The sequence below is a fragment of the Callithrix jacchus genome, chromosome 4 (genome assembly GCF_049354715.1).
Source record: "Callithrix jacchus isolate 240 chromosome 4, calJac240_pri, whole genome shotgun sequence".
Classification (NCBI taxonomy): domain Eukaryota; kingdom Metazoa; phylum Chordata; class Mammalia; order Primates; family Cebidae; genus Callithrix; species Callithrix jacchus.
In genome coordinates, this window is record NC_133505.1 from 139,317,392 (window position 1) to 139,329,754 (window position 12,363).

Here is a 12,363-nt window from a genome sequence, read left to right on the forward strand (position 1 = left end):
TCACATTTTACAGCCACAAAAAGTGATTACTCGTAGCTCAAACCTCAGCATCATGCATTGTATTCAGTTAACAAATGTGTACATATACCCCTGACTCTAAAATAAAGGTTGAAAAACAAAAATATTAATATAAAATAAAGAATTTTAGATGATATAATCCTCCCCAGGAAGTATACTATAAGTAACATTTAAAAAAATTATTTGGTTTATATATATTTTATTTTTATATTTTCTTTTATTTTACAAATTTCTTAGAAGTACAAGAATCAGAAAAACATACTTTAAAATATGAAGATCAAGATATTTAAGGATTGGTATATATATTAACAATATAAATAAATTATGTCAACAATTATTTAGCAGTAGCATTTAATGTGTGTACTTTTAGTTGATTTTACAAAAGACATATACATATATGTGACAAGGACGTGTATAAATATCTGACAAAATCATTCTAATTTGCATTCTCAAATTCAACCTTATCGTTTCCACCACTGAATAGCTGACTAAGGTACCACTATAAACTCATGGCAGTTCTTCTAAGGGCAGGAGAAGTTATATAAAAGGTAGTCCCTTAAATGCTGGATTTAAGGCAAAGCTGGAATAAGGCAGTAAGAATGGAAAAGATTATACCTGCTATGTCCCAAATAGGAAATTACCTATAAGCATCATAATTTAACTCACCATACATACTTTGACTCAAGTAACTGAATAAAAATCCATGTGGTTGGTGCATGGGGTTGGTTATGTTGTGTTCATAAATACGATCATCAACTGATTTGCAAAACAGTAAAATATAATAATTCCACTAATTCTATTCCAAAAATAAATTGCACCTAGATGAATCTTTTTGGAAAATTTTACCAAACAGAATCATCTTCAGTGCTTTTCTAAACCAGGGATAGAAAAATGAATAAACCATTGGATTAAATGTAGAGTTCAAGTAGCCAAACCAAATCAATACATCGTTCAAAGCAGGTGGAATAGTGTAGTGCAGAAAAGGGTCCATCACTATACAGACAAAGAAAGGGCACCAGCACACCAGGAAAACTCCCATCACAATCCCCAGTGTCTTCGCAGCTTTCCTTTCTTTGCTCCGTGAAATTCCATTTTTCATTTCCAATCCAATTTGGAGCTTCTGATTGCCATCATTAATTGATCTTGCCTGCCCTTTAGCTGTAAGATATATTCTGTAATAGACACATAACATAATAGATCCAGGTATGCAGAAAGACGTCATAAAGGCCAGTACCCCAGATATTTTGCTAAAGAAGACAGAGCAACCTCCTCTGCAGTGAACATGTTCGTAATATATGTCTTCAACTCCTTTGAAGTTTAGCTCCAGAAAGATCATTCCAAATGCAAAAATAGCGGGGACACTCCAACTAATGAAGATCATCACACAGATAACCAAGATACTGATCCTGGCTTTATATCTCAATGGATCACACACAGCATAGTAGCGGTCAATGGAGATGAAAGACAAGTGGAAAATGGATGCTGAGCTCAGCATAATGTCGGTGCTGGTGTGAATTTTACAGAAGACTTCTCCAAAATACCAACAATGCTCAACAGATCTCACCATGCTGTAAGGCATGACCAAGCACCCCAGAAGAAAGTCCACAGTGGCCATGGAATGAATGAGCCAATTAGTCGGAGTGTGGAGTTGCTTGAAGTGTGATATAGAAATAATAACTATCAGATTGCCAACCAGTGTGGTCAGAATTATGAGCACCATTAAACTGTACAGGGAAGCACGGACATCATTTGACCAGTTGTTTTTCACACAGGAAATATTAATTAGATTGTAGCAAAAGGGCATCTTTCCAGAGGGCTGTCAACCAGTTTACTTTTCCCTTTGTGTGTTGAGTAATCTTTTTTCCAAATTCATAATCAGGTTGCAGTTCCTTGTCTTTTTTAATTTTTATCTGCACATACCTTTCCCAGAATCCTAGGAGAAATAAAAAAGAGTAAATAATTAGCAATTCGATTCCTCTCACTTCTAACACATTTACCTATTACTTCCTGTTGAAGAATAGTTATATTGGAAGAAACTTTATTTCCAAGTTCCATTCAACAGTTCAGCACAGCAATTTTCTTTTAAAACTTTTACCTGGAGCTGGACATTGTTCTAGAAATACAAAGCTAAATTATTAGATTGAACTATATGAAACTGCCACATTTGTAGATCAGAGAAGATCAAACGATTATGATCACACATCTTAATCTATGGAAACAATCTGTGTCCACAGGAAGCCAGTCTAGGGGGGTGACTTACATTCTAAAGCGTAGAAAAAAATTGCCAGAAAATTTGGAATTAAAATATTTTTATGAAAAATAAAAAAGTGTTTTCAATGTGCCTCTTGTGCAGAATTAATATGCACTAGTGCCCACTTTTGCATTTGGTCACACATAAGTTATACATTTCTTATTTTATAATTAATTAGAATAAAATAAGCTTACATAGCTTTATTTCCAGCTTGCAAAGTACTTCTACATATATTCCATGCATTATTTCAGTTACCCTTTTACTTGAAATTTATAATACCAACATCATTTTTTTGTATGGAAGGCACGACATGCTTTATTAGTTTCATTTTACTGGAAAGAAATTGAAGTTTAATTCACAAATTATTAAAGCTTGAATATGAGCTGTGGTCTCAATTGCTAGTCCATTTTGTTTTATACCAGTCCAGTCTTTCTCTGCATTGCAGAGAAAACCAACGTGAGATCAATTTTAAAAGATTAACCTTTAAATTTTCATATAAGAATATATGCTGTCTTAAATAATGGCACTTACTAGTGAAGTATGATATTGTGGCCCCACTTATTAAAGATGTTTGATATACAGACTAAAGTCTATTGTAAGAAGTGAAGTGGCATGGTGCAAAGAGCACTGAGGTGAGAGGCCCTAGAAGCTGTTTCCATATGGGCTGTGGGCAAGGCATACGATCTCTTTATTTTTTTAAGTTCTGAAACTCAATAAATCCCAACTTATAAAACAGGTAAAAAAAATTATTACAATGAGAAGGCATCTTCTACTAGGCCTCCTCTTCTTGTACTTCACTGAAGAACCTCAAAGTTCCAAGGGACTCAGTTGGAAACTGTCCGGTTTGTTTCTGTATAACCTTTTACTTCTGAGCTAAATTCTAGAACTTGGACTTACACACACACATGCATGTGCACACACACGTACACACACACGTATATAACATATACACAGACATGTACATGCACATATATTCAGATAGAAAGCAGAGAGACAGAGAGAGAAAGAAAGAAAGAAAGAAAGAAAAAGAAAAGAAAAGGGGAGGAAAGAAGGAAGGAAGGAAGGGAGGAAGGGAGGGAGGGAGGGAGAAGGAGAAAGAATAAACAAAAGAAGGAAAGAAAAGGAAGAAAGAAAGAAGAGAGAAAAAGAGAAAGAAAGGAAGGGAGAAAGAAAAAGAAATGAAAAAAGAGAAAGGAAGAAAGAAAAAGAAAGGAGAGAAAGAAGGAAAGAAAGAAAGAAAAAGAAAGAAGGAAAGGAAGGAAGAAAAGCAAAGAAAGAAAGAAAGAAAGAAAGAAAAGAAAAGAAAGGAGGGGAGGCAGAGCTTGGGGAAAGAGTATACATTTCTAGCAATGAAGTCCCATAGTCTATCAGTTTGGTATGAAAATGCTAGAAAATAGCAACAATTCCTAGAATTCCAGGAGTCCGCCTTCCTTTTTGTCTTCTCCCCCTTCCCTCTGGGCTGATGGCTTAGAAATGAGAGAAATGCAATATTTAGGCTTTATGAAAATATATATTTTAATATATTTGAAACACTTCTCCCCTAATCTCCTTTGGTCTTCTATTCCCAGAAGGAAACATATTTATAACAAATAAATCTGTAAGTTTATTTAAAAAGACACACAGGTACATTCCATTATAGAAACTAAACAGCAAAAAAGAACTGTTATTTAAACTAAGCAATATTTGAATTATGATTAAAATTTCACTAAAACAATGATGGATTTTTTACAATGAAATTTAAGTTTGCATTTAACTAACTCAATCAGTTAAGTTACACATTTTCTAGTTAGACTTTTCCCCCACTATTTCCACCTCTTTTCCTTCTTTCTTTTACTTATTTGTTGACTTACTAAAGGAACCAACACTCATAATCACTGTTTAGAAGCGTCTATTTATTACTGACTCTTAAAAACATTTCTACCTGATGTCTTATTGAGTAGGGTCTCTCAGCAAGAACCAGGGTTCAAAAAGAAGTAAGGGAAGGTGGAAATAAAGCAAAATAAAAATTTCACCTTTAGAAGATGAAAAAACCATCTGGCAACTTCATAGGCCTTGATCTTTGTGGCTACAAAATGAGCAGTCAATTCCCAAATAAAAACCAATATGACCCCTGCCTCAAACTCATATTTGCACATATTGGTTTAAGAGAAATCAAGCCTTAGGCACAGTATCTTAGAAATTGTTGATAGTATGAATGCCACATCTGTAGAATTACTTGTCTATCCAACTTAATATTAAACATCGTTTGTATGAGTGCTTTTTAAACTGTTATAATTTGTTTTTAAATAGATTTATTTGTTTAAATAAGTGCCCTATGACAACATTATCCTTATCTAAGGACCTAGCAGAATAGTGTTTTTGTTTCTTTTCTTTCAGTTTTAAGAATTTGTGAGCTATAAATTATTGTTATCTGTGTATACAAATTATCCAGGTTGAATATACAGTGGCAATATGGGAAGTTAATAAATTGCTGTTTGATTGCCTAGCTAAGCAAATAGTTCTGTGCAAATGATCTAATCGTCTAATGTTTGAAAATGATATATGAATTTAAAAATATGTTGATAGAACTTACAGTTTAAAATAGATCTGTCTAGCAAGGCAGGAACTTCCTGGGAGATTGCCCCAACTTTCCAATAGAAGGTCATGAACCCTAATCCTATCATAACCTTTGTCCCTGATTCCATCAATCACCCATCCCTAACTGCTCAGACTTTCATCTCTATCCTGCTCTACTCATTTCCTATCTAAACCGATTTCCCACTGTACTATTACTCACAAAACCCTTCTAAGTGTGCACTTGGGGACTCATGGTCTTTATTCTATTTCCTAAAATTCTTTTTTAAAGGTTTCCCTCTCTTTGTTCTAATGAAAACTCTCTCCCCTCAGGATACCTTCTCCCCTGCAGTCTTGTCAATGGTGACTACTCTCTCTCCTATATCCCTTGTAGCTCTTCATATTACATGATCTTGAGGAAGAGTAAGTGTCCTCTTAACACTCATTGCGATTGAAGATCATTGTCCCTCTTTCCTCCCTAACCTCTAACCCCTAGCAAGCTTTGAAGTTCATGTCTTCATGCTATACCTCTGTATTAGTTCATTGTCACATTCCTCTAAAGAACTTCCTGAGACAGGGTAATTTATAAAGGAAAGAAGTTTAATTGACTCACAGTTCTTTAGGGCTGGGAAGGCCACAGGAATCTTACAATCATGGTGGAAGGGGAAGTAGACACATCCTTCTTCACATGGTGGCAGCAAGATGAAGTGCAGAGTGAGGTGGGGGTAAAAGCCCCTTATAAAACCATCAGATCTCGTGAGAACTCACTCACTATCATGACAACAGCATGGACATAACACCCCCATGATTCAGTTACCTCCCACCTCGTCCCTCCCACAACATGTGGGGATTATGAGAACTATAATTCAAGATGAGATCTGAGAGGGGGCACAAACCATATCAACTTCCTCCTATTGCAGGCATGTACAGATGTGCCCCATACCCATCTCTTTATGCCTATTCCAAAATACACCCTCCAATTCTCTCTCCCCTGCATCTTCGTGGTTCCCTTCCAAATATCTTCAGTCTCAAATATGTGGTAATATTTTTCACCTTAAAAGCATTATTTAAGCCCACATCTTTGATTTACCAACTACCCTTTTATCAGAAAAGAACCCATTGAGTCATTTATACCCCCTGTCTCTAATTCCTCTAATCTTATCTTTTAAAATTCACTGTAACAAGAATTTCATCATCAACATTCCACCAAAACAGTTCTTAACTAAGTTCTTCCACCCAGTGGTAAGTTCTCAGGCCTCAAGTTCTTGCTTGGTCTTTTAGTTCCCTCTTGAAACAATTTCTTTCCTTGGCTCCTGGGTCACCACCCCCTTGTGATTCTGCTACCACACAGCTGCTCTGGTCAGTTGCTGTCATGGTTCTTCATCTCACTGGCCCTAAGGCTCAGTCCTCAGTTCCCTTCCCTATTCATAATTACTCCCTTGGTGATTTTGTACTGCCTTATGGCATAGTCTATATGCTGATGAGTCTCAAACGAACACTTTCAGCTTCGACCTTCTCCCTGAACTCTGGACTAATATTACCTGCTGCCCAGAAGATATCGCCACTTAACTTGTCTAAAGCCAAGCCCTTGACCTCCCTCTGTGCCTAGCTTTTTCTCCTCCTTTCTACATATCTAGAACATGACAACTCTACTCAACTCTATTCTTGAATGTTCTTCATCCAAACTTTGAGGTAATTCTTAGCTTCTCATCCACACTCAACAACATACTCAATTTATCAATAAATGATCTTGGCCATTCTTTGAAAATATATCTAGAATCAGATCATTTCTACTTTCACCATCTTGGTCCAAGACACCAACAACCTCCAGATTAATCTAATTAACCTCCCAGCTGGTTTCCCTGCTTCTCTTGTTTCCCCACAGAAAGTATCCCCAACAGGCAGCCAAAGTGATCACATAAGTACCGACATTTTTAACATAAATTCTTCCAGAATGGTAGAACATGAGTCTCAAATATAAAAGGACAGCAGCATAAAAAATATGCCCAGAGCCAATACTAAGACATTGCCAGCCATGCATCCCTATCAAGCCAAAGAAAGCTGCCTGGTGACATGCTGTATCTGTGCCTGCCTGGTGTTAAGACCACACTTCTCACAATGTCTCTTGGAAATTGATCTAATCCTACAGTGGTGTGTGTATGTGAGGCTGCATTCTGCCCACCTATAACCTACTTACATTCTTCAAGTTCTGTGTACTTTCAAGGATGAGTAGCTATTTTAACATAAGTGAGTTAGTACTGTTATTTTTATGACACAGCAGCAAAGAGAACTACAAATCTAGAGCTCTGTGGTGCAAGCTAGGTGATTTGTTTTCCATTGGTATTCAGAGAAGAGGTTCTATGAAATACTTTTGGCCTTATAGGTGATAAACTAAAACAGAAGTGATTGAGACATGAATTTTTTTTGTAAAAGTGTAAATAAACCTCTGACTTTCAGACATAATTATTCTCAAGGGAAGTCATCCTTACTGTATCAGAGACATACAAGATAAAAGAAAAAGACACAAACATCCCTGGTTTCCCTGAAGCTATATATTTCACAACCTAAACTGGTTTACTTTAGATTATTGACTCAAGAACCTAGCTTCTAAACCAGTAAGAAGTGATTGGCTTCCTCCACACCACTCTTCTTCAACAGGTGAAGAGTAGGTAAGAACTCCATGGAAGGTGTGGAGAGTAGGTTCAATAGCTGATACTGAACGAAGGAGAAATTTATCATTAAATAAAAGTAAAGGAGGTCACCAGCGTCCCCCAAAAGAAGCAATCATAGAGTCAGAGTAGTGGGTGGAGTGGGTGGGAGTCAAAGCCTTTTGAAAACTAAGCTGCCAACAGTGGTGTCCTAATGAGCAAAGCCTGGGAGAGGCAGGGTTATGCAGGTTTGGATGAAGAGCTCCTCAGAATGAGCAGTCCCTACAGGAGAAAATCGCCTGAACTCCAAAGCAGATTTAGGAAAAGATCAAATCCTCTGCCCCTTACCTCAAGGAAACTGGCAACTCTACAAGAAAATGACAATGGAATGGGCTGTAGTTGCAACAGTGAAGAGCCTTTCACCAGGAATATATACTAGTGTGTCTTTACCCGAATGCACAAGCCAAATAGATAGGCAAAAGTGTCAACAAGCAGAAAATGTGGAACAGTTAAGTTCCTGGGCAATTCAAAGCAGGGGCCACTTCGTACCTTAAAGGAAACTAAGAATAAACAACATGTCTCTGACCCAGACAGAAGCCACAACCTCAATGCATGGTTGTCTCGTTTGGGCTTGTGTGTGTGTTATGGTTTGTTTGTGTGTGTTTGTTTAAGTGACACTGTTTTTCTTCTGTCTGGTAATTTTGCAGTTACCACATAATGCTAAATTGGAGATAGAGATATAGGATATTATAATCTATGCCAGGATGTGACTTTTTGCTCCAGAACTTTCTATGGCTATCTTGTACTTGCTTTGATAATAAATACTCTAAAGTGCATGATACCCTGATTGATTTGTGGGGGAGAATTTAAAAGTAATATGAACCTGCTGGGCATGGGGGCTCAAGTCTGTAATCCTAGCACTTTGAGAGGCCGAGGCGGGTAGATCACGAGATCAAGAGATCGAGACCATCCTGGTCAACATGGTGAAACCCCGTCTCTACTAAAAATACAAAAAATTAGCTGGGCATGGTGGCACGTGCCTGTAATCCCAGCCACTCAGGAGGCTGAGGCAGGAGAATTGCCTGAACCCAGAAGGCGGAGGTTGCAGTGAGCCGAGATCACACCTTTGCACTCCAACCTGGGTAACAAGAGCGAAACTCCGTCTCAAAAAAAAAAAAAAAAAAAAGTAATATGAACCTAAACTTGCAACTAAACTTTGCCTTAACCTAAATATACTGTTGTTTTACAATCTCTTACTGATCTTAGGTAATATTATAAAAGTTGTGTGAACCCACAGAAAGTATCACACTCAAGGCTTTGGTAAACTTTCAATGTTTCACTTGGTCCTTGCTCAGTCTGTGGCCTCTGAAGCATCATAAAGAAAAACACTAGTTGCCAATACAACCAGTTTGAGTTTATGAAAGGTCACAAGTCTATGATGTGTAAAGGAGATAAATGATATAAAATATTCCAGAAAAAAAAGCCATACATGCTAAGTGAATCCATTAAATAGTCCTCAAATACAAAAATGTTTTCTGGAGACACCTGGTCCGTTGCCTCTGCTCCCTACACCTGGGATTGGAAACATGCTGACTTTGCATTTGGTTCCTGAACCAAGAAAGCCTAAAGTTTTTAACCACGTCCTGAAATGGAAGAATAATTGTTAGAATCAGATATTCTCAAAAGGTGTTTCAAAGCCCAGCTTTTAAAAGAGCGATGCTTGCAGGCAAGAACAAACTTTCAAATCTAGCAAGATTCTACCCTGGATGCGAGTGCTGTTGGCTGTCATATGTTCCCATCAGTGTTTCTGGGGAAATAGACACTGCTGAAATTTGCTGGTCTCTCCTTCTGGGTGGCTATCTCATGGTCTTATTTAATTTAATACATCTGGTAGGTACTTGTATCTACAGCTAGCAGTCTAGAATTTAACTTTACAGTAAGTGTAGTTTGGTCTCTTGCTACAAATCTTTCCCAAAATAATGTATCTTTTCAGGAACAATGATAGGCTGACCTTAAACTTTTCAGGAACAATGATAGGCTGACCTTAAACTTCTCAGGAACACTGTATCTTTTAATTAAATGGGCACTACATACAGAATAATAAGAAAAAGTTTGAAACCAGAAAATGTTAAATACAGGAAATATGACGCTGCGATATATTCAGGGACTTACAGCACCCATGTGTACTTTAAAAAAAAAACAAATTACTTACAAAGAGGTATAAAAATCTTATACCTAATACCTTCTAATAATACTCTTAAGGTGATGCTTTGAGAAAGGTATAAGAATTAGGATCTCAAGAATTCGGAAGCTGAGCTATAAAAGTATTTTAGAATTTTATAAAGCTGACCTCTGCACAAGTCAAGCAAAGAGTTCATTTAAAAATAATTCTGGCAAATTTTGTTGTAAAATTGAAATACAGTTGATGAAAAGATACATTTCTTAAAAATCAAGAATGAGGAGAGTGACAGCATTAAAGAATTGGAAGCAAGCATTGTAAACAGATCTGCAGGTGAGAGGAAAAGCTTCCTCCCAACCATCCCTGACAGCCCAGTCTTCAGGACTGCCAAAAAAATCCTACAGCCCTGATATGAGCTACCAAGGAAAGTCCACAAGCCATTTAACAAAGTAGAGTAGGAGCACAGGGAGAGGCCAAGTCAACCAGAAAAGGCAGCTACTATAGAAGCAGGAAAATGAGAACTTTAAACACAATTTAGTAGAAACACCTGAGAAGGTTAAAAATTGGAGTGCAGATAAAGGTTTGAAACCAAAAGAAATGATATCCGACATTTTGAGAACCCATAAGAGAATTATAAAAGAGAATAATCACAACTGAATCATGGAGCCGGTGGATAAAATAGAGCAGTCACACATCATTAAGCCAAAATACAAAGAAATATAAATTCTTTTTTTTTTTTTTTTTTGAAATAAGGTCTTGCTGTGTCACCCAGCCTGGAGAGCAATGGCCCCATCATGGCTCACTATAGTCTCAATCTTTGGGGTTCAAATGATGGTCCTACCTCAGCCTCCCAAGTAGATGGAGCCACAGATATGTGCCATGATGAGGTCTTTCTAACTTTCCCAGGCTGGTCTTAAACACCTGGGCTCCAAGCGGTCTTCCTGCCTTGGCTTCCAAAAGTGTTAGAAATACAGACATGAGCCACCGCGGCCAGCTTGACTTGACTTTTCTAACAGCATCGCTCTGATGTCTTCCTTGAGAACAGATGCAGAGGAGCAAAGACATAAGTATGAGATCACTTAGGGGGCTGCTGCAACGGAAGCTGTCACCTAGTGAGAGAAGATGGTGCTTTGGAGCAGAGCAATGGTTGTCAGCATGGAGAGGAAAGGTCAAGTTTGGAAGATGTTTTAAAGATACAGCCAGCATGAATTGCAGATAGACGTGATTGTGGGTTTGGAGAAAGTTATCAAGGGAAGTAACAGGGCTTTGGGTTTGAACAGCTTGAAAGATGGAGGTACTAGTTAGACAGATGGAGAAAATGGTGACTGGAGAGGGACAAGAAGCAAAGCAAATTAAATGCTTTGCCCTTGCGAAGTTGGAGCTGCGTGAGGAAGTGCTCAGCTGCCTTGGTTCACGTCCTGGCCTGGCCATTCACTGGTACTGTGGCTGCAGTTTCCTCATGTGAAAAACAAACAAACAAACAAACAAAAAAAAAAAAAAAACCCTATCTTCTGGACCTTTTAAGAAGCTGGAATGAGTTAATTTTTATTAAGTGCTTATGACAGCATCTTGTAGATAGTGTTCATCAACTAAGTAAACATCGAAGAGTAATGCAAGGGAAATTGAGGTGCTGTTTCAAGAATACACATATATTTAAATTTTTTTAAATGCACTCTAGTGGATCACTACAGGCAGACGGGAAGGAAAGGGAGAAACAGAGATAAATAGGGGGAGAGAGAGAGACAATACGACGAAATAAATATATAGAAGTAGGATGTTATAAGGGAGTGGCATATGTTTTATTCACTGCCGAAGCTCCAAGACCTGAAAATGTCTACAACATGTACTGAGCACAAAAGCGAATAAAGAATTGAATGAATGAACAAATGAACTGAGGAGTTCATCTCATTTCTGTGCCTTGTGGAACCTATAAAAAAATTCATGCACATACATTTAGCCTGGTTCCGAATTCTGAAAATCAAGGAAAAAACTGTACAAGCGTCCAAATAGAAAGAACTGTTATTTTAAAAGGAAAGAAGTTCAGGCTAGCATAGGACATCTCATCGGTAATTTTGGAAGCCAAAAGCAATAGACTTAGGTTAGAAATCATGACGAAAACAGAATGCCAATTCAGCAATCCTACATGCAGCTGAAACAGTGATCATATAAAAGTAAAAGAATGACAGTAAAAATACATTTATGGCCTTTTGCTGAGAAATTCTAGGAAATACTCTAATGATATAAAAATTAAATCAAAACAAAAATTTCTAAATAGCAAGGGATGTTGAATCAAAGCAATAACAGTAATGCCTAAATTAAGGTTTAGTTTACATTGAAAGGGATTATGTTAATATGACACAATACAATGCTTGTTAAAAGAATATTCAAAATGAAAAAAAATAAATTTCAAAGAAACACTTAATATTGGCCTGGAACTTGAAATATAACTCTTAATAACACCTAGTTGTTATCAGGGGTGCTGAGGCACTGGGAAGTTAAACTTCTTGGCTGGACAGAAAGATGCATAGTTATAATTTAATTTTGGAAAGTTGGTCTAGCAGAGTTTTTTTAAATTTAAAATGCTCATATTGTTTGAATTAGCTCAGTTTGATGCACTTGTTTTTTTAATAGCAACAAAAGAAAATAGTAAAACAGTCTAAACTTTTATTTCAGATTTATATATCAGTAGACATATATATTTAACAAGATGTTAA

At 37.0% G+C, this 12,363-nt stretch overlaps 2 protein-coding genes across 2 annotated transcripts in view; both read right to left on the bottom strand.

Moving 5' to 3' along the window:
* Positions 1 to 200: 200 nt before the first annotated feature.
* TAAR1 (trace amine associated receptor 1) lies at positions 201 to 1,822 on the bottom strand. Its single transcript, XM_035296733.3, has one exon. The coding sequence runs from the start codon at positions 1,820 to 1,822 to the stop codon at positions 815 to 817; it is 1,008 nt and encodes a 335-aa protein (XP_035152624.1). The 3' UTR covers positions 201 to 814.
* LOC100399050 (pantetheinase) overlaps positions 201 to 12,363 on the bottom strand; it is an 82,839-nt gene continuing 70,676 nt past the window's right edge. The window contains exon 8 of the mRNA XM_078370797.1: positions 201 to 1,951. Coding sequence (XP_078226923.1) covers positions 1,925 to 1,951 — 27 coding nt within the window. The 3' untranslated portion in view covers positions 201 to 1,924. The remainder of the gene's footprint in view (positions 1,952 to 12,363) is intronic.

Coding starts and splice junctions, on each gene's coding strand:
- TAAR1 (XM_035296733.3), bottom strand. CDS start 1,822: ATGCCCTTTTGCTACAATCTAATTAATATTTCCTGTGTGAAAAACAAC.